The 24,737-nt window shown below is 49.2% G+C and overlaps 1 protein-coding gene across 4 annotated transcripts in view; it reads left to right on the top strand.

The window, feature by feature from the left end:
• Nucleotides 1-8,059: 8,059 nt before the first annotated feature.
• ETS1 (v-ets avian erythroblastosis virus E26 oncogene homolog 1) overlaps nucleotides 8,060-24,737 on the top strand; it is a 69,776-nt gene continuing 53,098 nt past the window's right edge. The window contains exons 1-3 of one of the 4 annotated variants that reach the window (XM_040652038.1): nucleotides 8,060-8,120; nucleotides 14,151-14,233; nucleotides 15,549-15,690. In XM_040652038.1, coding sequence (XP_040507972.1) covers nucleotides 8,075-8,120; nucleotides 14,151-14,233; nucleotides 15,549-15,690 — 271 coding nt within the window. In that variant the 5' untranslated portion in view covers nucleotides 8,060-8,074. Of the gene's footprint in view, nucleotides 8,199-14,150; nucleotides 14,234-15,545; nucleotides 15,691-24,737 lie in introns of all 4 variants that reach the window. The other 3 variants (XM_040652037.1, XM_015297969.4, XM_015297968.4) reach the window with 3 other exon arrangements.

The following is a 24,737-nucleotide window of genomic DNA, read 5'->3' as shown; positions in this document are numbered from 1 at the left end:
CTTCACGGTTTACTCCCATTTCCTGGCTGCCAATCTTCATTTAACTCGTGGAGCTCTGCATCACGACGCGGCCGAGGGCTGAGCCCCGCTCGTGGCCCCGCAGAGCGTCTGGGGCTCTATCAGCACTGCCAAAGGAGAGCAGAGGAGGGGGAGAGCAGCCCCAGCCCCGCAGGGCTGTGCTGCAGCTGATAAGAGCCCTGACGGGCTGTAATGGGAGCCCTGGCCGCCTGTTTCCTCACAAAGTCATGACTCAGGGATAATGTTCACATCCTCTGAATGGCGAGGGAGCTAAAAATACAGCCAGGAAAATGCGAATGAGCGAGCGAGCATGAATGAGAGCGTGAGTGAGAAATGCACAGGGGAAAAGAGAGAGGAAGCATGAATGAAAGAGCCTGGGAGAGAGGGAGTGCAAACAGACGGTCCTTCCAAGTTTCCAAGCTGCGAAGCTTGCAATCAACACACTGTGCACAGCCGCCGTGCTGGGAGCTGTACCTCTGAGTGTGGGGGAGATGGGCAGCCCCAGTGCACCCCGGAACCCATTCCTCCAGCACTTCCCAGCACTTTTTGGGGCTGAGAGTATTGCTGCCCCTCTCCTATGCACGCAGGAGCTCATTTTCCCCAAAAGACAAAGGATCTCACTGACTGCACTGCCCCTCGTGTCCCTTTGGAGCTGCGTTTTGCACATTCACCCCTTGTGAGCCCCTTGGCGTTGGGTGTGAGCAGAGAGAAGGATGCTTTCTGGCCCTGAGCTCTGCAGTCCCCTCTGTGAGAATAGATGGGCCTTGAAGCATGGTGTTAGGGTTAAGGCACACTTCTTGCCCAGAAGGTGTATTTGAGATGTACATGAGAAGTGGCTCTGGGTACATTGTAATCCCATACAGTATCATTTTATTTCTATGCAAGTTTTGGGGGCGAAATCCTGCAGAATGCAAAGCCTCTTCCATGCAGACTCCAGGAGCTCTATAACAGAGAAGTTTTGTACCAAAATACCATTTTCTGGTGCCCCCTCCCTTGCAGGGCCGCCATGAGCACATCCCCAGCACCTCCCGTCCCCAGCATGAACTGGAGCCTTGTTTCAATTATTTCCTCCTGGGGATCCGGCTGCTGTGCCACAGCCCCTCGCCCGCCACTTCTCCACTCCTGGTTTTTGTTTTGAGCTTTTTTTGTCCTGGGTTTGCTCCATGGGGTTGGGTAGGGAGCATACAGCATCCTCACAATGGGGACCGAATGGTGCCGAGCAGCCCCAGCCCCTGCAGCACTGCATGCCAACACCTCTGCTGGCTGCAGAGCATCAGAATGTTGTGTCACATTGCTGCAGAGACACAATGGGAACAGGGGGGGTCTCTATCACCAGTAATGGGGATATACCTAAAAAGAGCCAATCTTGCCCAACACGTGCTATAGAGCAATTCTTGTACTGCCTTTCATCAGAGCTGCCCAAGAATGGCTTCACCCAATGCTTTTGCCTTTCCAAGCCACATTTCAGGGGGAAATGAATAAAAAGGAGGCTCCTGAGTCACACAGATCATGCAGCATCACCAGCAGCGGGAAGTGGCTCCCGGCAGCTCTGTCTGGAGCGGGTCACGGCGGGACGAGCAGGGCTCAGTGCAACCCGCACTGCAGATGGGAAGCGAGATTAAGCCCTTCGTCACCATGCTGCACCCGCTGCCCTGACAAAGGCTGGGGTGAGCCGGGTGCTAATCCAAGGAGCCAATTTTAGAGCGCTTGCAGACAATCTCCGATTGTTTGGGGCTGGTTTGAAGTTTTCCCAGCCGTGCCGTCATTGCATCCTGCGGCGGGGCAGGAAGGGCTCCGTGCAGGCACTGCTGTGCCTGGAGGTCCCCAAGGTGTGACAGCACAGTCCCCATCCCCACCACCCCATAAGGGATGGGCTTGGTGAGCTCGTGGAGCAGGCAGGGATTGGCCATGCTGGTGGGAATCAGTGTGGATGTGGCAGCTCCCGTTCCCCTGCCCCTATCTCCCTTCCCCCCAGCATGGAACTCCATTTTCCTTTCTGCTCTCAGCAGCTCTGCCTCAAGATGGGAAACCAGGCAGAGGTACCTGGGTCTGCCCCCCACCCACTTCTCGTCTGTGCTCAAGATGTTCCAGAGCTCCCCCCTTTCTATTTCCATCCTCATTGTCATCCTGCTTTGAGAGGAAGGTCTATTCTTCCCCAGCTCCTTTTCTCCCTACCAAAATGGGACATTGTTTCTTCTTTCTTTGATTTAAAAGCCAAAAACAGTTATAGGAAACTGTTCAGCAGATGTTTTACAGCATGAACCTAGAGAAAAAGAAATAAATAAATAAAAGCCCTCTGATTTTGCTGGGGGATCTATATTTAGCCTGACGTTTCCTCCGATTCAGGGTTTGTGTTGGCATAGGCGAGGCGTAGGTTTAAACACTTTGATTGTAGCATTTATTTTATTCCCCCCATTTGCTGCATCCATGAAAGTCTGGAGCTGGTGGAGGGAGTGAATGCAGCACATTTGGGGAGAGGTGGATTCAGATTGCTCTGTATTTCCCCACGGTCCCTGCAGCCCACAGATATCCAGAATAGGACTGGGAAAGAGAATTTCCCATCCTATCTCGTTAGGGTGAGAGAAGCTGTGCCCACACTCCCTACAGTGTGATGGTGGCACGGAGGGCAAAATGGAAAAAATAAGACTAATGAAAAAAATGGGGTCCTCAGCTGTGAAGCAGGAACAAGGAGTGTCTTCGGGGTGCAGTTTTCCCATAGGTTCACAGATAATGAACAGGAGGACTTCAGTGCTGGTTCTCCTAGGGGTGATACGCAGAGACCCTACAGGTTGCAGAGGCCGCAGAATCATCATTAGGAGAAACCAGGTGTTGAGAGCACGTAAGATGTGTATTAATACAGTTTGTTTTCTGTGACTCAGCCTGGAGGTCACCTCCTTCACCCAGTGCAGAGCCGAGCCTGGGACCAAAAGCAAACCCCTCTCTTTTTTTGCCATTGGAAGTTTTCAATCAGGATAGCTCCTATTCCCAGGGCAGTGGTGTTATCTCCTGGGCTGCAAACCCAGAGCAGATGGGAGGTGCACCTGGGTGGGAGGGATTATTTGGTGCTGGGATGTGGGCTGGCCCCAAATGTGACATCGGCACCACCACAGTGATCCGTGCTGTGGTCTACAGTTTGAAATCAAAGCAATGTTTCCAGACATTAATGGCTTGTTTGTTGTCTCAGATGGTGGAAAACCAGATAGAAGTCGTAGCCCGAATGACCTGTTTGATTTCCAACAGGGCACTGCTGGTGCCGTTTCTAAATAGCCTGCATTAGAAAGACAGAGTAATTAAAAAGGCAAACTCACCCAAATTCATGGGCTGCACTCTGGAATGGGAGAAGGATAAAGGTCTGATTCATAGCAACATCTTTGGCTCCTTTATTTAGCATCGTCTATATTATATATGCAGACAATCAGGAATGTCATTTTCTCCAGACTGCTTTTTGCATAAATTAGGATGGTTTGCTGCTCTGTGCTAACCCTGCTGTGACCCCTCCCCATCGGCCCCTCGCTCTGCTCAAAACCAGCGGGCTCCTGCCTGCTTCCACAGAGCTCTGCATGTGCTGGGGCAGCCTCTGGAGGAGCCTTCTTGAATCTGCTAACGTGGGGGAAGTTGATGCACCATTGGTTCCCGGCAGGACAGGTGCTCGTGCTATCGGGGTCACACACTGCTGCAGGTGATGATGGAGCGATGTGAGTGTGGTCCGGCTGCTGATGCTCTGCCTGCATCCAAATTGCATAGAGATGCTTCTCATTGCACCACAGTGCAATAGGATCCTGCATCTAGCTCTAGGCTCTGGAGCCCAGATGAGCTCCAGCAGCAGCTGGAGAAACGCCCCGGGAGATGCAGAGCCCGTGTCTGGGTGGAAACCTGCTCAGCCTCGCTGATAAATGAGACGCTGCTGCTTCCCCTCCCACCCACACACTTCCACTTTCACTTCACATGTGGAACCCAGCACTGATCCGGAGCAGGGCCATAAATAACCCCTCCATTACCAGCCTGCACAGTGACCGTGCATTACAGCTACCTGTATGGGCTGGGCAGTCCTCCTCCCATAGCGCGGGGTGCCCCCCCAGCAGAGACCCCCAGCAGTGCCACCTGTGTCCCCAGCAGGGATGGAGGGCACAGAGGGAGCCCAATGCAGCACTTCTGGTGGGGGTCAGGAATTACATCTGAGAGGCACAGCTGTGCTCAGAGCCCATCTCTTCCCAACGTCACAGACAAACTTTCCTTGACCTGGAACCAGATGGGAAACAAACAGAGGTAAAGGACGCATTAATAACTCACTTCCATGAAACCAAGCCTCACGTTTCTGCTACTGTTTGGTCCCTCTTCCTTCTGTAGCAACAAGTATTGGTGACATGTACGTCCTTCTGTGCTGGCTCCATTGGTGCATGCACGGCACCACTGCTTATGATTGCCACGCCTGGTAAGGATGCCAGCATCTTTACTGATGGTTTGGATGTTGGTGCAGCACAATGCAGGGGACATTTTATTGGATAAAAGAGAAGAAAAACCTCAATCTTTGCCCCCAGCCTAATTCTTGACATGAGAACTGGCAAATGGCAGCTGATTTTCCAGATAACATTTCCATTACTGATAATGGATGTATCTTTGTGTTATGGTGTTTGGAGGCTCCTGAGCACCCACCTGCTGTGCCACTTCATGGTGGGAGAGGGACAGGCACCTGCTCAAAGGAGGTTACAGTGATAACATCTATGTCAGCTCTTAGAAAAGCAATTCTTCTTTGTGCTTACAAGGCAAAAAATGCCCATTTGCATACGAAGGGCGCAGACTGGCAGTGTTATGGCTACAACTTCCCTAGAGATGTTGCTTCACATCACACTTAGAGCTGAGTGGAAATTTCTCACTTCCTCTTCCCTCATGAAGAGATGGATGGGACTGGGTGTTATTTTTGGTTTTATCGTATATAGATACATACCTGTATTTATAGTCATATGTAGAGAGGGAGATCGTGCTAAAAATGAAAACTCAAAGCAGACTGAGGGAATTTTTGCAAGGCATGGTGTCCCACCCAAGCCATACATCCTGTATCCATCTCCTTGTATCCAAGATGACAGACCTGAGCTCCTGCTTGACCTAAGGATAAGCAAGCTTTGCTCTCTGGCTTTTGGGACCAAGTATTTCCCCCAGCCTGGGGCAGGGCACACAGCATCTGTGGTCCACAGCCATGGAGCAGTAAGTGGGATCCTCACCACAGTGTAGCAGGGCCAGAAGCAATGAGCTCTGTCTGTGCCTCTGCTTCGTGTTTGAGGGCAGCCAGCAACGGAAAGCCTGAGCACCTGGCGGCCAGATGTGCATGGCTCCTAAGGGACCACTGCTGGGCCATCTGTGGCACAGCTATGTGTCTTCATCTGGAGTTCCAGGAGGGTCAGGAGGGAATGCTGTAGCCTGGGCAAACCCACTGGAGCATTTATAAGCACAGGCAGAACCCTGGTCTGGCCACATCACTTTGTCCCAGCACAAAGAGGGGTGGGGAAGTCACCCCCCAAGCCACAGCTCCCCACCATTGCTCCCTGCTGCTGGGTCACCGTGTGATGCCAGCTGGGAGCAGACTGCCCCAACACTCCGGGTTGTTTTATCAGTTCCTGCTCTGTTTTCCTGCTGTAGTACAGAGATGATGATGATCACAGGCCCAACAAGTGATATGGAAGTTCATTGCATGCAGCCCCTCTTGGCTTATGATCCTCAGGAGGACCTCAGGTCCAAAGGATCTGTCAAGAAACCCGGGGGCTGTGGGGGGTGAATCATGGATGATGGCATTCAATGTAATCGGGACAGCCCGGCTGGGATGGATTTTTCCAGGTGAGCAGAGCTCATTGTCCATCTCCAGGGCTCAAGCCATGACAGTCCCTGTTCACAGCCATCTTTGAAGTGATGCTAACCCCGCGAGATAAGCATTTCTCAGCTTATTGGGAGAGTGGCTGTGTGTGCTGACACGTACATCCAGCGCCTCCCATGAGCCCAGAGGTCATTTGTGTGCCCTAAATTCAACCTGTGCACAGCCTTTGAACCATCCAAGGGACATTTCAGATTCAGTAAAAGCAGTAATAGCTGTTTTAATTAGACACTAATGAATCTTTTTTTTTTTTTTAATGAGTACAAAGAAAATCCAAACCATCTGGAATGGAAACTACTTCTTTATGTGCTATGGCTTTATAAGCTGAATGAGCTGCCCTAAATTTAACCCAACTTCTTGCTGCTGGCTGAAGCAATGGATTCAGGTGGCTGAAGCAGCAGTAACCCCAAAACCAGGTGACTGCGTGCAAGCAGTACCTCCACCACTATGCGAGGTGACCTGCACACAGCAGGCACTGTGCTGCCTTGTAAGGGCTTAAAGCAGAAGCCTCTCCATTTTGCAGACACACAGTCGATTGGACAGCCATAACGCAGAGGCTATTAATACATAGATTACCGTATTGGAAAGGCTCTCTGCTGCAGAGCACAGCATCCAGCCTAGGGAAAGAGAGACATCTTGCTCACAGATGCCCGCAGGGTTATCCTGCAGCCTTGGGAAGAGTTGCCCAGATAAAAATTGATTGCTGGATGCATTCCACTCCTTTGGTGCTCAAACATGACCGAGCCTTTGTACCAAAGCCCAGCAGGCTGGAAATCTTCCTGAGAAGATGGAGCCCTGTAAATAATTTCCTGAGTTAAAATAGCTACATGAGAGATCCATGCCTTACAGCTGCGAGTTCACCAGGTAACTCATGCTACCTACAGCTGTGTGCTTCTGAGTGAAGGCAAGGGCTGACACAGAGCTTCATTCTTCTCTTAGGAGCTAGTGAAAGTCCTCGAAGGACTTGTTAATACCTTTTATGAGCATAAATATTGGTGGTTTTTTGGGGGGTGGGGATTTTGGGAGGCTGTTTGTCACTATGTGTTTGAGCAACCAGGTTCTGCTGGGCTGGGAAGTGAGGGGCAGGACGGTCCTTCATGCACCCCAGCTCTGCACATTTGATTTCTCTGTGGGACATTTGGCAGCAGTAGGTGCCACAGAAGTCCGTGCAGGCAGAAATGATGTGTCTGATAGAATACAGTTTCAGTCTATGCTGTTCAAACAGCCACTCAGCTGGCGGTAACCAAAATGCCAGGTTATGAACTGGGAGAGTTCATTCTTTCCCTGGGATGACCGGTGCCCTTCCAGCCATAGCATTTAGATGCACACACTGCATTTTTGTTTTATCCTGGAGATGCTGCAAACTTTCATGCAGGCTGACAGCTCCTGCGTGGCAGGGACATGTGCTGGAGTGCAGCTCATTTCCAGCCTGGAGCCCTCTCCTGGAGGAAAAGGCAGCTTTGCAAGACGGGCACATCCTCCTGTGTCCAGGGCTGGTAGTGCTGGGCTGTGGGCTCCGGAGCTGTTTGGACAGAATGAGGAATTTAATCTCACATTTTAGGATTTAGCGTGCTGCAGCCTTTGTTTCTGTCCCCATCTCCTTCCATGCTCAGGGAAAGTGTTCCCCTGCTCTTCTAGCAGCCCTGCACATTGCAGCCCTGCACACTGCAGCCACCACACACCCCTGCCCTCCGGGGTAAAGCAGCCCATGGTGCTGCATTGGGCCTCCAGCAGCAAGAGCTGAGCCAGCGCCGCCTGAGTGCTCTCCCCACTATGGTACATTACAGAAAGGGAGACTACCGCAGCCCTTGTGCGGGTACAAGAAAGCAGGCGCGCACCAAAGGGTTTGCAAATGGGCAATGGGAGCCTGGCAGCTGGATCCTGCCCATGTCTGAGGGAGAGAGGGGCATCCAAAAGCACCACGGTGCCTGCTGTGTGCAAAGGAGCAGGAAACCCAGAAGTGCCCAGGGGACTTCTGAGGAAGAAATAGCAATTTTTGGCAGCAGGCACCTCAAAACTGGGGCAGCCCAGCAGAGCTTTGGGAATGGGCTCGATAAACCTCACACCCCATGGTGAGGGTCACAGTGTGACATCTGCCAGCGAGAGCGGAGCGCAGGGGGCTCGCCTCCCCACCGCCTGTGCGGTGCTGACCACTCCCCCTCCCTTTGAATAGGCGGCCCTGCTGCAAACACTATGGTATTTCCATCCTCCCCAGCTCCGGCGCAGAGGATAGCACCAGGTAGTTGGAGAGAGATCGGAGACAAGTGTGGGGAGCCGTGGAGGACATAAGCTTTTTCCTTGGTCTTCCAGATAAGTAGTAAGTGGTGGTGGGGAGAGTCGCTTTAAAGGCTGTTGTGGGCTGTAGGTACCTGTGTTCGTTTCCAGGATAGATGGAAGGTTTGTTTTGCTGGGGATTTGCTCTTTCTCTCCATTCCCAGTTTCACCCAGTGGCTGATTCGTGTGTTTGCTAATAGTTCTGCAGTGTCTTACGAATGTCTGAGCTGATGCTTCCCTTTAAAAATCCTTTTTAATTTCATCTACAGAGTATATCAAGTTGATATGTGTGCTTAGGACAACAGTATTGTTTCCCTCATGTAGGTAGCAGGCTGCGCCCTGGCATTCTTACAGCGGATTACATTTGCAGTTCCTTCTATTTCTCGAGAGGCGGCTTTGGTTGTGGGGTGGGGCTTTGCTTGTGCTCGCTATGGGGCAGGGGACCGGTGAGGTGCCCAGGCCCAGATGCTCCGCCGGCTCCTCCAGCACAGCTGGGTGCACAGATAGGGAGTAGGCAGGTTGACCTGCCCCCCAAACAGGGCTGCTTTCTGTTTTTGGAGGGATGCTATGCGGGATTTGTTGCCTCACCTCTGCATGTTTTCTATAGCGATGGCATCCCCAGAGGGCAGAAAATGCCACAGGTGAGCATTTTGCATATGTTTGCCTATGGGAGAAATTGGAGTCAGGAGCCCCGAGTGTGGCAGCCACAGCAATGTACAGCTGTGCTGCTGCTGCTCCTTGGGATGGGCAAAATCCTGCACCCCTCTCGCAGCCAAAAAGGGCCAGCGGGCACTGTGCAGCCCTGAGCAGCACAGCCAAGGCCTTCCCCCTTCCCATTAGCCTCTAAATCCTCATTTTGCATGCGGCCACTCTCTTGGTATTACAGTTACCATCAACTTCCCATCCTGTGCTGTCAACTGACACCTCTGGGGGCTGTGGGCTGGGTCTGGGGCGGTTTCCTGATTACAGCCTGTTCGTGCTGCCTCTAATCCAGCTGGGATTTTGATCTCACCCCTGCCTGTCCTGTAAACAATTTTCTGGTAAGCCAGATATTTAGAACTACATTTGCACCAGGGAATGTCCCACTCACCCAGGGAGTGTGATTTCCATGGAGGTCTGCTGTGTATTTTGTGCACCCAGCATTGGGATTGTGCATGGCCCCTGCCCTGAGCTGCAGGATGCCATGTGCATCTCCAAACCAGAAAGCAGCCCTCTGCTATCATCACCTTTTAGTGTTTGGCATGTGAAGGCACGGAGAAACTCTGGTTTCTCTTAACTTTCTACAGCTGTTGAGTACTTAATGCTTCGTGGGATTTTCAAAACACCAGCAGATTTGGACAGGCTGGTCCCAAGCATCCTTCCACAGGTCATACAGGGAGTCTGGAGTAAAACACCAAACAAAACTGAGCCTTCGATCTCTACTCTTTCCCCCTTTGCTTTGCCCTAGCTGAGGATCTGGCCCATGACGCTGTGCCATAGTTCTATTATTTCACAGAGGGAAATACGTGAGTGGAATAACAGATGACCTAATTAACCCCCCCCCCCCACCCATTCACATCTTCCTGCAGTTGCAAATAGCAGCTCTGATCTAAGAGGGAGCAGCGTGACTGTTGGCAGCAGCCTCTCTGCTTCAGCATCCCACCTAAACCCTCCTCAGCACGACCTGCGGCATCGCCTCACTGTGGGTTTGGTGATGCCACGGTCGTCCCATTGCAGCCACTGCACGGAGCCACGGCAGTGCCTTATGGCTCAGGTACTCAGCCTCTCACTCTCCCTTCCCCTGTGTGAGCTTAGGCAGTGCATTTATCCTCTTTGAGTATTTACTGAGGATGCAGAAGGGCACTTAGTGCATTTCTCTATTTCCCATGGCTGCGTTATTTACCGCCCTGCCTGGCTTCCCTTCAGTTACCTTTGAGAGCTGCAAAGTTTCAAAGTCACAATGAATGTAGGAGCCCCTGACGTGAAGCAGAGACAGGAGGTGGCCGATCTGTTAGGAAGCATATTTTGTGCATAGTTGGCAGCAACAGAAATGCAATCCTTTCTATCGCTTGTATCCCCGCATTAGGGATGCTCCTTTTATTTTAAGCTGGTGCCAGGGTTTGATGAATTGAATGCGTTTTTAACATGCCAACAGATCAACAAACACTCTTTCCCCTGAGAACTGAATTGGCAGGCAGCCTGGAAAGTGCCAGGGTTCCAAGGGTTAAAACCCTGTGGAACAAAGTCATTTCCATGAGCTATTTTCTCCTCCCCCTCAAAGATGATAAATTATTGCTTGATGAAAAATAAAACGGTATCACTAAGCAACTCTGGGCCAGGAGCTGCCCGCACTGCAGCCTATGGAGGACGATCGTGTCCTGTGCATTTTTCAAGTCTTTGTTCCCACACTTGAAGTTAGGAACACTTTGATAGGGTTGCTGATGCTGCTCCTGGCTCCCCATCCAATCCCAAGGTAATGGAATCTTGCTGGTTTACAGGGATGCAGAAAGCTGTCCAGATGCTGCCCCAATCGTACTATGGGTGTGCAGGGTGCTAACGTGGAAGAGGTGGGAGCTGCTGCTCTTCTCTGCTGCAGGGAAATCACTGCAGTCTCATTCAGCTTCCTTTTCCCCAGACTTAAAACAACAAAGCACTTAAACACTGTAAGGCAGTCTTTTAAAGGGTCTTCATATATCCAATAGATACAGCTCATCTTCATTTAATACATACTTCTCATTCCGTCCTAATTTCTACAAGGGTTTGCGTTTGTCATAAAGACAAATCGTTTTTCCCTTTTTAAACTAAGTTTGGTAATTATTTTCTTAAAAACTCTCCTGTAAAAGAGGAGGGATGGATGTTGAGATGAAATTAAAACGTTAATTAAGTTTAGAAATGATTGAAGAGTCTAATAGCTTTGGCTGGTACTTGATCAAGGCCCAAAACAAGCTCTGCTTCCCTCACACGTGTTTTCACCGTAAGACAGAAATAATAAGAGCAAACAAGGAGATGAACCAAGCTGTTAAGTCATTAAGGGTTTTACCAAATGGCTCTGATTCCCCTCTATTTATTAACAGTTTGCAGCAAGCTGTGGATCTCGATTATCTTGGTGCAAATCTGCAGTGATTTCCTCAATTTTGGCCAAGTTACCTGACACAAGGGATGCTGTCATTGAGTTCAGTTCAGCTGCAAGCTCCTGAGTGGTCATTAGAGCTCTCTAATGGCATCCAAGGGGAGGAGAGGAGCTATTTAGGCTCTTATTAGAGGAAGCTCAAGAGAAGAAAAACATGGCTCAACCATCAGGGAAACTTGCTGACAGTGAGAGATGTATTGGGCTGTGAAGTAGTTTCCTATGGGAAGTGGTGGAAGTTCTGTTAAAATCAGCCTGCACCAAACTTTCCTAAGCTCCTTCTCTGCTTTTGCCTTACCCCCTCATTACTGGCTTTGCACATGTACACCTGCAGAGCACAGTTCTTCTCTTGGTGGTTCTTCTTCTGTAGAGCAGGCTGGAGATGTTGGTGCTGCATTACTGCTCTGTGGTGATGTTGCTGTATGGTAACTGTTGAGTCTCAGCCTGAGCCACTGATTGAGCACCTGGGAAAGGACCCGGTCAGCCCTGGGAGCACAGGTGAAGGCAATTCAGCAGTGTGATTGGAAGGGGTGGAACCTGGTGCACCTTTCTTAGGCCTCATTTAAGGGCTGACTGCCCCTGGGGAAGGATCTCTTTCTGGGGTTCCCTACTTTGTGAAGTTTTCCCTGTGAGCTGAGGTCTTTGGATGAGGGTGAGAAGCCCCCCGCTTTTTTTCCCCCCTTCCCTTGTAACACCTTTCTGTTGTGTTAGTCCCTTTGTCATTACACCTTTTCTATCGCTGTTCCATCCTGTTGATTTTTGTGATCATTGCAGTTGTCCATATTCTTTATTGCCTGAAGCCTTGCCCTGGGTGTAGGAGACTTCAACCACAGCATGTGCTGCTTCGAGTATCAACATGTGGCACTGTGCTGGAAGGTTTGGTTGGCAACAGCCTCCTGAGAAAAGCACAAGTAATGCTCAGCAAGGCATGAAAGCAGTCTGCAAGCAGTGTGCAGCGTAGGTGACTTGATCAAAGGGAGAAAACAAAGCCAAGCCCCAACTGCCTGCTGCAGAGCTGCAAAGCAGGGAAATGAGCTGCTCTACTTGTGATACCACTGTGTCACTGCTGTCACCCCTTGCTCTCACACGTGCCTGTGCTGCTGGAGCACTTGAGTCAGCCTGATGGTTCCTATAGTGCCTGTCTTGTGCTGGTGCACTTTAGCAGCATAGGTCCTAACTTCAGAGCACAAGGGCAACCAGTCATGGTTAGGTGATGCAGTTACACCCTTTGAAGGTTAGGAGCAGAGGGACAGGTGTGTGACTGAATGGGGTGGAGTGACTTTCCTCTGTTGGCTGATTCACAGAGATGGCTGCTCTGCACCCTCTTTTATTCTCCCCAGCTGCAGTGAAATTTAAGACAACGTGTTTTAACGCCTGGTAGGGCAGGCTGGGAGGGTGTGCTCTGATGCTAAGATCAGTTAAGGCTTCTCAGCCACAGTAACTTGCAAGATGTGCTTAAAGCAAACCTAAATGCACACAAGGAGAAACAGGTCCGTTGTTCTTTCAGCACATTGGTAGTTTTCAGTTTTGTAAATTAAAAAGAGAAGTAAAAAAAAAATAATAATACTGGTGTTAGAACAAAAGTTAGTAATAACAAGCAGGAAATGATGATAATAATTTAATACACATATACATGCAGGTGTTTCACATTTGGCCATTAGTCACACCACGTGGTGGGAGACGTTATCTGCAGTCCCTGGTTGCTGAGGTGGTGAGTGAGGCACAGCTGGGGCAGGCTCTGCCTCTGCTGGCTGCTTGCTAACAGCAGCCCCAGCCCTGTGAGCAGGGAGGTGGGGGCTGCGGTGCCCACAGGAGCTGTGAGTGCAGGGCAGAGGCGTAGGCTGATGGAAACCTGGGTGTGCTGGCTCTGGAGGATGGCTTGGATGAATATTTGCATCTGCAGCAGTCACAGTTGGTAGCACAGGAGGTCTGCACAAACACAAGGGCGTGTATTTCAGAGGATCCGGAGCTGCTCTGTCCTCAGAAAAGTTGGAGCACGGCAGCTCTTCTGACTCTTGGGCTATGCTGTGTATCAATGTGATGAAAACAGTGATTTCCTTTGGTCTCAAGTTGTTGTACCCTGCCTGAGTGAGCCCTTCTGTGATGAGGCTGCTGCCACTTTTCTTTCCAGCACCTTTAAGTTATATCCTTCCAAACACAGAACGTGCATCCTGCATTCTCTGCTGTGTGTTTAAAGGAGAGGATGAGAAGCATCTACCTATTAAAAAACAGAGCTAGACCTCAGCTGTGCACGTGGGCTAACTAGTGGCTTACAATTGTATCTAGTGAGCAGCACTGGTGGGAGGACTTGCTCAGAGGAGTACATCCTATGATAGGAATGACAGAATGTAAACCTGGATCTCAGCAGTGCAAGGGAGGGCTCCAGCACAAAGAGCCAATGACAATCTATGCAAACAGAATACGTTTCTTGAGCAAAGAGAAGGCTTTTTTGGTGAAATGGGTCAGTGCTGATGAAACTTCTTCAGGAAAGGTGTTGATCTCAATGAATTGGAGGCGGGGGGAAGAATGGCAACTATCCCCCACTAACTTTACAGCAAGGGGATATGATCTCATCCACCCTCTGAGCAGCTCCATCAGCTTCCAGGTGATAATTCATTCAGCATTGTCCAGCTCCCATCAGTTTACATAAATGGACTTGTTTGCATTGTTGATGTATTTATGCATCCAATCACAAAACCAATTATTAATATAGTTTTATTTTCCTTTTACTTTTCCTGCTTTAAGTCACTGAGATTGACAGCCTGGTGCTACCTTCACATAGCTGTGAGAAAGCACAGGCTTTACAGCAGGTCTAGCTGAGGCTATCAATTTTTACACCAAGCCAGACTTCTGCAGCAGGGCATCTGATGTCTGCTTTCCTTTCTGCAGGCACCTCAGAGATGATGAGTTACTACATGGACACAACCATTGGCAGCACGGGTCCTTATCCTTTGGCTCGCCCTGGAGTGATGGTAAGAAAGGGATGGGGGTTATCTTTCTATCTCTAGCAGTGTCTTTTCTCTTTGGCTGCTGTGACGATGGCAGACCATTCACTGACACAGCTTGGTGTTGACTGCTAATCATCCCAAGGTTCCATGTAGTTGAGAGCAGCATCCAAAGGCTGAGTGTTTGCCCGGAGCTTATCTCAACCTCTCAAGCTTGCAAACCCAAGCTGGAAATAGGATTGTTGCATCGGATTTCCTGTGCTTGTTGTCAGAGGCGAATTGTTAGGGTAACCATTGTCCTGCAGCCTCCGCTCCCTGCGCTGACCTTCACCTGCTGTGGATGAATGCAGCAGCATCAGCACAAAGCAGACCTGGCTTTGGAAAAGCTTTGGTTGGGTTGGCTGGAATTTTTTGATAAATACTGGGCTTCCTCTTCCATGGCAGCTCCTTTTTGTTTGTGCAGTTGCTGGGTGATTGTATAAAATACGGATTATAATGCAGTGCTGGGCGTGCCTATATGGATGTCAGCAGCTGTGGGATGGTCTGATGGTATGTTGTGCTGCTCCTGAGCTGTGCTCTTTGAGCTGCTGATCATCTTATGTTTGTACATGACCTTTATTGAGAAAAATCACATCAATGGATGTTTCTCCAAAGAAATGACAGCAGTGTTAAAGACTCTAGACAAGGTCAGCTGTAAGCTGTATCTCTGAGCTGAGACACCAGGGGATACAGAAGACCTGCTAGAAAGCAAAATTATCACCAAATTAGGAAGAAAAGGCCACTGTGACACATGAAAAATGTCTAACACAGCTCAATATCTTCCTTTTAAATGGTTCCAAGAATGCATTTGGCATTTAAACATTGATTGGAAATGAAGTAAAACTGTTTCCGTGTGGGGAACTAATAATAAAAAAATGAATGATTGAAAACATCCTGGGTTTATTTACATGTATGACTGTATGTATGCATAAGTTGCTATTCCTCTACTGATGTATACATGTATGTGGCATGTGTGTAAAATATAACGTGGTCTGTGTGTGTGCACATATAGTATGGAGTTATGTACAGTGGATATATCTATAAAGATAAATATGAGTGTATATATACATAATGGAAGTGATATCCTGGGATTATTTCTGTATATGTATGTGTATATATTACACACATAAAAGTGTGATGTCAATAAGGACAGCTGTACCTAGAGCTAGACACATGCATACATCTACCTGCCTACGTAACAAACGCAGTTAAGTACATGTAGATAAATATGTATGTGAATAGTGTGTTATAAGGGGCTTTCTGACCCCACTGTGTCCTCCTGGTTCCCTTCCCTGCCCAGAAGCAAGGTGCTAGCAGCTGCTGTGAGGACCCCTGGATGCCATGCAGGCTGCAGTCTGCCTGCTGCCCGCCCAGGTCGTGTTGCCCGCCGTGGGATGAGGCGGCCATCCAGGAAGTTCCCACTGGCCTGGAGCACTACAGCACAGGTAGGAACCCTGTTCTGGGGGATGTGGGGGGGGCTGGCCTGCTCCTCCCTGTGTTGGTGAGGCCTAGTGATGGGCAGGTTTAATGTCTTGGTTTCACGTGTATGGCCTTGAGCTGGTTTCTTCAGAAAGGTGATGAGGTCTCCTTGGAGGGGAGGAGCCTGAACGCCTGAGTTCTGCTTTTACAGTGATTTTAGGTCTCTGTCTCCTCCCTCTCGGGGATGGTGGTGAAGCATTCAGTGCTATATAGCTGCAGCTGGAGGGCATGGCCATGCTGTGTTGTCAGGGTTGGGTGGTTGCGCTACAACGTACAGTTAAGCTCATGCCCTGGCTTTGACTAAATGATGCTGCTCTGTAACGCATTCATACTTTGAAAGTCGTTACAAAATCTCCAGTGACTAATTCTTGCCCTGCACTTTGTTCAACCTGTGAAGCAGAACTTCAGCTTGGGCTGCTGCTTGTGTAACTGACAGTGCACGGCTCTGGGCCTGTACCCAAAGGTGTGACATGAGCAAGGAGCCTTGGGCTTTGGTGCGAGCTCCATTTCCACTGCAGTGTGCTGTGTTTGCTGCCCCTGTGCCACACATCTTGGAGGCTTCCCCTGCCCACAGACAGGGATTCAGCCTTGGAAGAGGTACCACCAGGTCTCACTTCCCAGCTGTGGCAAAAGAGGGGGCTCAGGTACACCATGGCACAGGCCAACAGCAAAATGAAGTGAAAGAGCTCAAGTTGCATGAATGTGACCTTTGCAAAGGGCCAATATGAAGTTTATGTTTCACTTAAGTCCCACATAAGCCTATCGTGAAGCACATAAATCCCATGTAAGCTTTTGCATGGCATGTGCTGGTCTTCTGTGACTTGTTCCCGGCTTGTTAGTTATGCACATTGGCCCCTTGGGAGGGGAGAAGCCCTGATGTTTGGAGACTTCTTTGCAGCTAAAGAGTTCAGCAGAACCAGTGACTGCTGCGGTCAAACGTACAATTTGAAATCTCTCCTTGGCAAATATTCAGGCATTTGGATTTTTTTTTCCTTTGGTGAACACTTGTGTGTTAGCTGGAGATGAACAGAGAGCTGTGGCTGGAGAAAAACTCCGCTGTCTATTCCCAGCCGTTCTTATTTCAGCTGTTTTGCTCAACTCCTGTGGGTGAACTCTCTCAGCGTGATGTCAGCCCTGCTCTGATGAAATCTGCTCTTGCAGCATTTGGATTTACTCAAACATTTTTCAAAGCTGTGCCTGGAAAGTTTTCTTTTTATTCCCATACCCACTCCCCTTTTCTGTGAAAGCGCTCTCGAGGGACCAACAGATCTGTAACCCAGATCTCCATTACCCCATGCTGGGTCTGTGAGATTTCTCGCTGCAGAGATTGGAGCCTGGTTCAAAGCTCATTGAAAAGAAGGATGTCACTATCTTTAGTAGGTATGAGTCCAACATGGAATACACGGGAACTCCTAGGACAGGCCTCTAATTCTCTTGCAGTACCTAGGAATGAAACGTAATTCTTTCCTGTTGCAGTGTGTGTTACTCTTTCTCTTATTATTACTATTATTTTAATGCTCCGCCATTTTTTCACAGTCTAGAGTGGTTTCTAATTTTAAGTGAGAGGAAACTCTCATTTGTATATACTGCTAGGAACAGTCTTTCATTTCTCCTTTGTGTTTTGGGTGTGCATGAAAGCCATTTGTCATCTATTCTTCTGGTATACTGGAGGCTATTTTGGTTTTCATGGTCTTGATGTTGGTGAAAGAAACAAGTCAGCAAGGAAAACGCAAGTGTGAATATATCCTCTTGCAACAGAAACCCACAACACTTCTAGAAGTCTTAAGAGCTGCTTGGCTTTGTTGAAAGATATTTTGCCTTTGAAGCTCGGGTGAGTTTATTTACATTGTACTTGAAGTCTGCTAAGATTATTTGGTGATATGTATAAAGAAAAGTCTGATGTGGATTTAGTTTGTAGATAAGGATAAGAAAGGTGGGTTCTATTTTATATTTTTATTCCAGTAAGAACTTAGGAGTGATGTATAGTCACTTTTATTTGTTAGCTTGCTGTCACAACCTGCAGCACGCAGCTTAGGACTGTGCCTGCCCCAGGAACCAGCTATGATTGGGTCCACAGCAAGTAAAGAGCTTGTCCCAAAGGTGTTAGAAAACAACCAGTGAGAACTGCCTGCTTATGAAAGCTGGCTTCTGTGGGAATAGGGGTGTGGAGACTGTTGCTTGTTAGCTGCATTATCTGGTGACTCAAAATCAAGGGTGCAGCGCATCTATCTGAAACAGCGAGGCCATTAAAAGGATGCTGTCACACTTGGCACTGGGATTTCCAATTCTTAGGGTGATAGTATCCTAATATTACTCTTCGGTAATATTTTTTGGCTGATACAAGGGTAGGCACAAAAAAGGTTAGGAGAGGAGGAAAACATTATACAGCAGCATCGTAACTTCAGCACTGACATTGTCCTGGCTGTGCTGCCTTTTTGAGCCAAGGTCACTTTGACAACCCCTTCCACTATGAACTGGTTTATTTTGCTTAGTGACAGTGGAGATAAAACTGTTGTTAATGGCAGGAGAAGGATGAAATGCCTCTGGAGGAAGAAGTTTCTCTGGTGGTTGTGCTGAGTTAGCGCACTTGGACTGAAGGTGCTCTTAGCCTTTGGACACTAATAGGAACCTTTGGGTAAGTGAATTTGCTTTCTCTCAAACAAATCGGTTTGAGTTTGAATTCTGCAAGACAAGGCATGGAATAAAAATGTTTTCTAGAGAGGAGATTAGAGCTGTGGGTCTGATCCTGCTTCATTGGTTAGTGCTGTTTTGAAAGAGTTTGGTGCTATGACACTGTCACAAACACAAAGCATTGCCATAGACTGACCCCCAGCACCCAGAGCTGTAGGAGAGCGCAGTGCAGAGAGGACAATTTGACCCAGTCTGTGGTGGATACTGTCTTGGAACATAATCTCTCAGCCCACAAAAAAAGGTTTGTTATCTTGGGGGCGGTGTGTCCTTAATGCAGCCCTGCATCCAACTCCCTGGTGCTCGATGGACATCTTGTCTTCGGTCCTATAGGCTGGGCAACAGCAGTGTCATGCTGGATTTGGCAGGAAAGCAAAGCCTTTGGAGTTGAAACAAAGCACTGCTGCACATTGCATTGCCCCACATCACGTGGAGTTGCCTTCCCTTTGTACCCACCCCCCCCAACTCTGGTTGTGATCTTTCTCCAACCCCTGCTCTCAGCTCAGAGTGCACTGCAGGCAGAAATCACATGGGGACCTCCTGCATCCATCGCAAACTCTCTCTGCTTTTCCCCACTTTACCCTCCTATGCCACAGGACCTGCTCTTTGCCCTGCAAGATCCTGGTGGAGATCCCCAGAGGGAAGCTCCTTCTGTGAGCATTTTCTGGGCTGTCTTCCAGGCTCATGCATGGAGGAAGGGAGCCTGGGGAGGGGGAAGGTGAAAGCTGACCAGGCTCAGCCCGATGGCTTCTCCAGCTGCAGCACATTTTCCAAGTGAAGCTTAGGGGGGAAAAAAAAACTGCATTTTTTCATGTCCTTTTATCCTATTTTTAACTGTGGCCTCCTTCCTTTTCTCAGCCTCCTCCAACACTTCCCCCCTCCCCTGTGCTGCTGCCTCCCCCGCACGCTCTCTGCAGAGATGAATGGGCGTCTCTTTGCAGGGCACGCACATCTGCTTGCGGCTGTGAGACCCTGCAGGACTTCTCAGGCAGCTCACGGCCCGGCTGTCCTCTCTCCCTAATAAATGAGGAGTGCGCAAAGGAGGGCATGGAAGAAGGTGAAGGGAAACAGCAGTGGGTGGAAAAAGTGGTGAGCCACTACTGAGAGGGACGAGGTGGCAGATGCTATTCATTTCAAGGCTCAATGAAAGGCACTACCAAAATCCTCCATGCAGATGTCTCTGCCCAACCCATTGCCACTCATTTCCCCCAAACTCACAGCTCACCCCGATTCTCCTCTGGTGTCCCACTGCAGCTCTGCAAAGAGATGAATGAGGCCTTTCTGCTGGGCTCTGTTGTCATCCTCCAGCCAGCGTGGCGGTGCTGCCTCTCACAAGCCTTGGGGTCTGGCGCTGTTTATAGCCTGGCTAGAATGAGTTTCTTTGACCCTTTTTCTTCCTGGCAGTCTTTGGGTGTTTCATTGACTACAGTTCAAGTCATGTCACACCTACTATAAATGGGTGCTCTGGGTTTGTCGGAGGGCAGACACAATTTTCTCCACTAACAGCACTTACTTCAGTCTAGAGGCAGAGAAAAGATCCCTCTATGTCTTGTGAATGAATTGTAAAGCCATGAGCTGCCTGTGTCCCCTGGCGCTTCTGCAAGGGTCCTCTGAAGAATGCTGAGCTGCTACTGGTTTGCTCTCTGGGGTAGTGGGAAGTAATTGGTGTCTGATTTGTGCGGATCATATTTGTTCTGCAGGTGAGGAAAGCATGTACAGGTGACCCTGTGATACATAGGTATGCTTCCTCCACATCCCCTGCTGTAACCTGCTGCAAGTCAGCACTTGGAGAGGTTTATTTGCACTGAAGCAAGAGAATGACAAAAATCCAGGCTTTCACTTTTCTATTTGTTTCCTGCCTGACCCTGGACAAATCCCTGTCTTGCCTCTCAGAGACAAAGCCCAAGGGAGATCCCTGCATGTTGGGTTGTCACCAGAGAATGAGCACTGAACTCTTTTCCCACTTGAGCTGCAGACTTGTGTCAGCTGGAGATCAGCTGCTGCGTGGGGATGAATCGTGCTCTGAACAGGGGATGGTGCTGGGTGAGAACTGGGAGTGTTATACTTTTTTGGGGGGTGGCACCTACAGATTTGCTGGGGGCTACCTTATGAAAGGTGATTTACAGCTCAGCCAGAGGGAAAACTCCAGATGCTCTTAAAACACTGCACCAGAAACATCAGAAATGTGAGCAGCAGTACTGGTGGCTTTGGCGTGCTGTGGGGAAGGGCTCACTTAAGGTAGAGTCCAAGAGGAAAGGAATGGAGTGATGGGCTATTCCTCAGTGTCCTGAGGGTGACTGTGGATGTCTCGCATTGAGTTGGTCTTGGAGTAGCACAGGTCCATCTGTAGGGATGGAGTGAACCACCCTCTCAGTGCACCCATTTGTTTATCCAGAGGATAAGGCTACCCTGTGCCGTCCTATGCTTGCTTGAGTAAGGCCACACAAATCACAGGTGCCTCATTGTGCTTTCCCAACCTTGTTTGCCTACAGAAATGTGCTGGGATCCATGAGTGCTTGCTTCTGGGGGCACTGAGCAGCTGAGCACCTCTCCAGGGATTTTGGGTTGCACGTGGCCAGCCCTTCCCACAGCAGTGCCCTCAGAGGGCTCTGTGCTGGCGTGGAGCTGGGAGGGCAGCATGAAGCCAGTTTCTATTTGTGGCTGGGTGATGCTGGGAGACCAGTGTGGGTCTGTGCAGGACAGGCAGAAGGGGACGTGGAGAGCATGGGGGGCTGGGACCCTGCAAACAGCCTGTTTCTTTCAGCTCCTGGCAGTGTGAAGCACCTCTCTCTCCCTCCAGATGTTCACTGTGTTTATAGCTGCTGAAGCAAGAGACTGAACTCTCATTAATACGTTTCTCTCTCCCTCTCTTGCACTGAAGCCAGAAGTCTCAGCTCAGAGGTTGCAGCTGGAAAGGAGCTGAGGGTGAGGGGTGGGAGAGAGAAGGGAGGTGTATGCAAGCCTCCCATCCCATTCAACTCCCCCTCTCCACTTTCCTCCCCCCGAATCCTCCCAAAATACACATGCCCTGAAAAAAGAAAAACACTAGCAGATTTTTTATTTCAGAAAGTAAACACTTAGGCCATGGGGGTCTGGAGGTTATGGGAAAAGAGGAAACCATTGGGCTAATCAGGCTGGGACACACTTCCCCTGCTGAAATAAACCAGAAATCATTGCATTACAGGGTGCTGCCGTGGTTAACCCTGGTGCTGCCAACACAGCTGAGCTGAGGAGCTCAGAGCCTGCCCACATGCTTTTCCCCCATTCCCTGGTTTATGGCCAGAGCCAAGTGCTGATGCAGAAGGGGAGCCAGCGCTCTACAGAGGCCCTTTGGCATGCTGGCCCTTTGGGAATGAGCTGTTGGGAATTTTTAGTAGGAAATTAAGTGTTTTTTTTTCCTTATGGTTTATGAGCCATCCTATAGAATTTCATAGCTATTCTTGCCTGAGAACTCTGTCTGACTGTTGCAAACATCTACAGAAAGGAAATCTTTCTCTGCTTGGATCAGCAAGATTTGGGGGTAATATCTGCAGACCTTTGAACTTTTTTTCAGAGGGCTTTTAATTCTTGTTAGAATTGTGTTAGATGTATAATTGTAAGATTACCATTGACTTGATTGCAGACCCTTTGGGACAGAATCCTTCCTACCATTACTCCTGTGTCTGTCGAATACAGCATATGGGATCTGCATGTGGAATGGGGGACCCTTGGTGCTCCTGCAGGACAAAAAATAGCTGTAGCCCAGGTGTGAGTGAGCTAATAGCCCTTTGTACCAGCTTTACAAAGATATCCAGTTACTCTCTAAGCCTGGCCTTGGACTTGTCCTGTCTCCTATCAGTTGCCCACTATAAATGGATACTTGCTATCTGGTCTCACACATCTTAAGACTGCTGCAGTTACTTCGGTTTCAGAAAGGCTGGATCTCTAAGCATGAACGTTTATCACTGTGGGTCTATTTCATCAGAGCTCCTTATTGTGATTGCTGACTCCCTTTGCATCCTGCCAGGCACAGATCTGCAGTGAAGTCCGGATGGGTTCTATACACAGTTCCTCGGCTGCTTTGGGAATCCCATTCTTGGCAAGATTCTCGTAGCTGAATTTCAGCACCCTGTGCCTGTGTTCTGTCTGCAAGCCTCCCCTCTGCTAGCGATTACCCCAGAGAGACTCAACTGAAAGGAAAAACCAGCACTGAGCACTTTGTAGTCAGGGTAAAGCGATCTTTCCAGTGACGCTGCTGAAGAAGGCTTTACCTCATCTGTTACAGTGTAAGTGTTGGTGGTGAAAGGTGCCATCACCGGTTCTTGAGCCGTCAGCCAGGCTCTTGTAATGTTCCACCAGAAGGCAAATCCCCAGATAGTGATGATAGGGGAGTGCTGCAGACTTGCTGTGTCCCACCCCGCTATCTCAAGAATGCATCTGAACAGGAGCTGTTCCTGCAGCCTCTGGAGGCTGAATTTCAGATGGCAATCAGGCTGTATGGAGATAGTCCCACAGGGCAAATTTCAGAATTTTTGGAGCTGGTGTTCAGCTCAGATAAGCCCTGGAGAGCTCAGATACTTTATCTGAGCCTTATCTGAGCTATTTGCATCACTACAATCTGAGAAACTGTGCTGTCAGACACTTGGGGAGGGGAGCGAGATGTCTGAGGATGGCCTGTTTGTCTTTCTTGGTATTTTGAGCAGACAGACACCTTCAGGAGGACTGAGCTATCCTGTGCCACATGCAGCTCAGGGAGCTTGTATGCAGGTTGGTAGATGGGGATGCTCAGAGCCACGTGGTAGGAAGGACGGAATTATGTCCAATATTCCCCAAAAGTCCTGTAAGAGATGGCATCTCTAACACATCTGACTGAGATAGTTGGGTCTAACAGCTGAGGTTTGGAAGACCTTGGCTATATAACTTAACAGAAAGTCTTCAGACATCCAAACTGTGCTGATTTCCACCAGAGTGAGATGTCTACTAAACCATTCACAAGGTTGCCTGTAGCCACGGCATGGCAATTTCTCACGTTGGCGATGCAGATGATTAATTAATAGCACATTTTATGGCAATACTTAATTCATTGAGGTCAGGCAAGTAGCTGGAAGTCTCTGGAGAGTGGTGTTGTACAAGAGCTCAATATTGCTTTAAAAAAACCAACACAGCAAAAAGCCCTCTTTACCAATACCAAGCCGTTGGTGTGACTGTCCCCTTGGAGCTATGTATAGCCTGCTGAACACGTGCTGGAGTTTACACAGCTCTCCGGATGGGCCTCCCCCTGTGGGGTTTTGTATCAATAGGCTTTGAAACAGTTGCAGTGGGTCAATTGTTGGCTATTTCACAATGAATTAAACACAGGCTGCCTCCGGCAGCAGGCAGGGCTAACGAGGCTGTGTGTGAGCCTTGGAAGAGGGTTTCTCTGCAGTGAATGGAATAGCCACAGAAGAGCTGCAGTGGAAGGCTTGCTGGCCTCCAAATGGCTTGCAGGAGGTGTAAGGAAAGCTTGGGGTGGGATCTGCATGTGGGCTTGTTCTTGATGTTGAGAGACTCCCAGTCAGCACTGGTCAACCCTTAGAGAGCTGTGTCTGGAGATCTGTGGTCCCCTTCTCTCTCAGAGGCAGGGCTCCTCTTCTGGGGTTTCTCCTTCCTCCACCATATGCTGCAAGGGCAGGTGAGGATTCCAGAGCAGGATCCGACCTTTAGCTCTGAAGCAAACTGCAGCCTGCCTGGAAAGGGGATGCCTCTGCCCCACTATGTGGGGATGTTGCCATTGATTTCAGCAAGAGCTCTGGGTACACACACTAAAAAGCCATATAATAAGGATCAACAGTTCATGACATGACTTCCCTTCCTGGAAAGGGAAACGAGGCCGCTGACATGGCATATGTTGTGTGAGCAGCAGTACATGGCAAAAACACTTCTAGTTATTTGTGCTTTCCATAGCACAAGTGCAATGTAGCAGAATAAATTGCTCCACCAAAGTGGAGACGTGATTTTAGGAAGTAATGGCCCGAGCTACTTCTCATCAGTAATGGTTTTTCAGGCATCTCAAGTGCTTTTCTCTCCAGTTTGTGTGATTCACCCTCCACGTCCTAAGTTCAAGGAGTGCAGATAGCACTCGTTTTTGGCCAGACTGATGTCAGAATTGAGGTACAATAGGAAAAAAAGAAGGAGATGCCCCAAGGGAGCTTGCTCATGGAAAACTTCTAATTTAGTCAGTTCCAGGCATCTCATAGAACAGCCTGCACTTGGGACATTTCAGCCTAGTTTTGCAGGCTCCAGAGGCATGAATAATTTGGAAAACAGTGATGGAAACAAAGCTGGCATCTTAGTCCTGCCCTGGACC

The sequence above is a fragment of the Gallus gallus genome, chromosome 24, assembly GCF_016699485.2.
Source record: "Gallus gallus isolate bGalGal1 chromosome 24, bGalGal1.mat.broiler.GRCg7b, whole genome shotgun sequence".
NCBI lineage: Eukaryota > Metazoa > Chordata > Aves > Galliformes > Phasianidae > Gallus > Gallus gallus.
The sequence above is the reverse complement of the archived record's forward strand: the minus strand, read 5'-3'. Positions and strand labels throughout refer to the sequence as shown.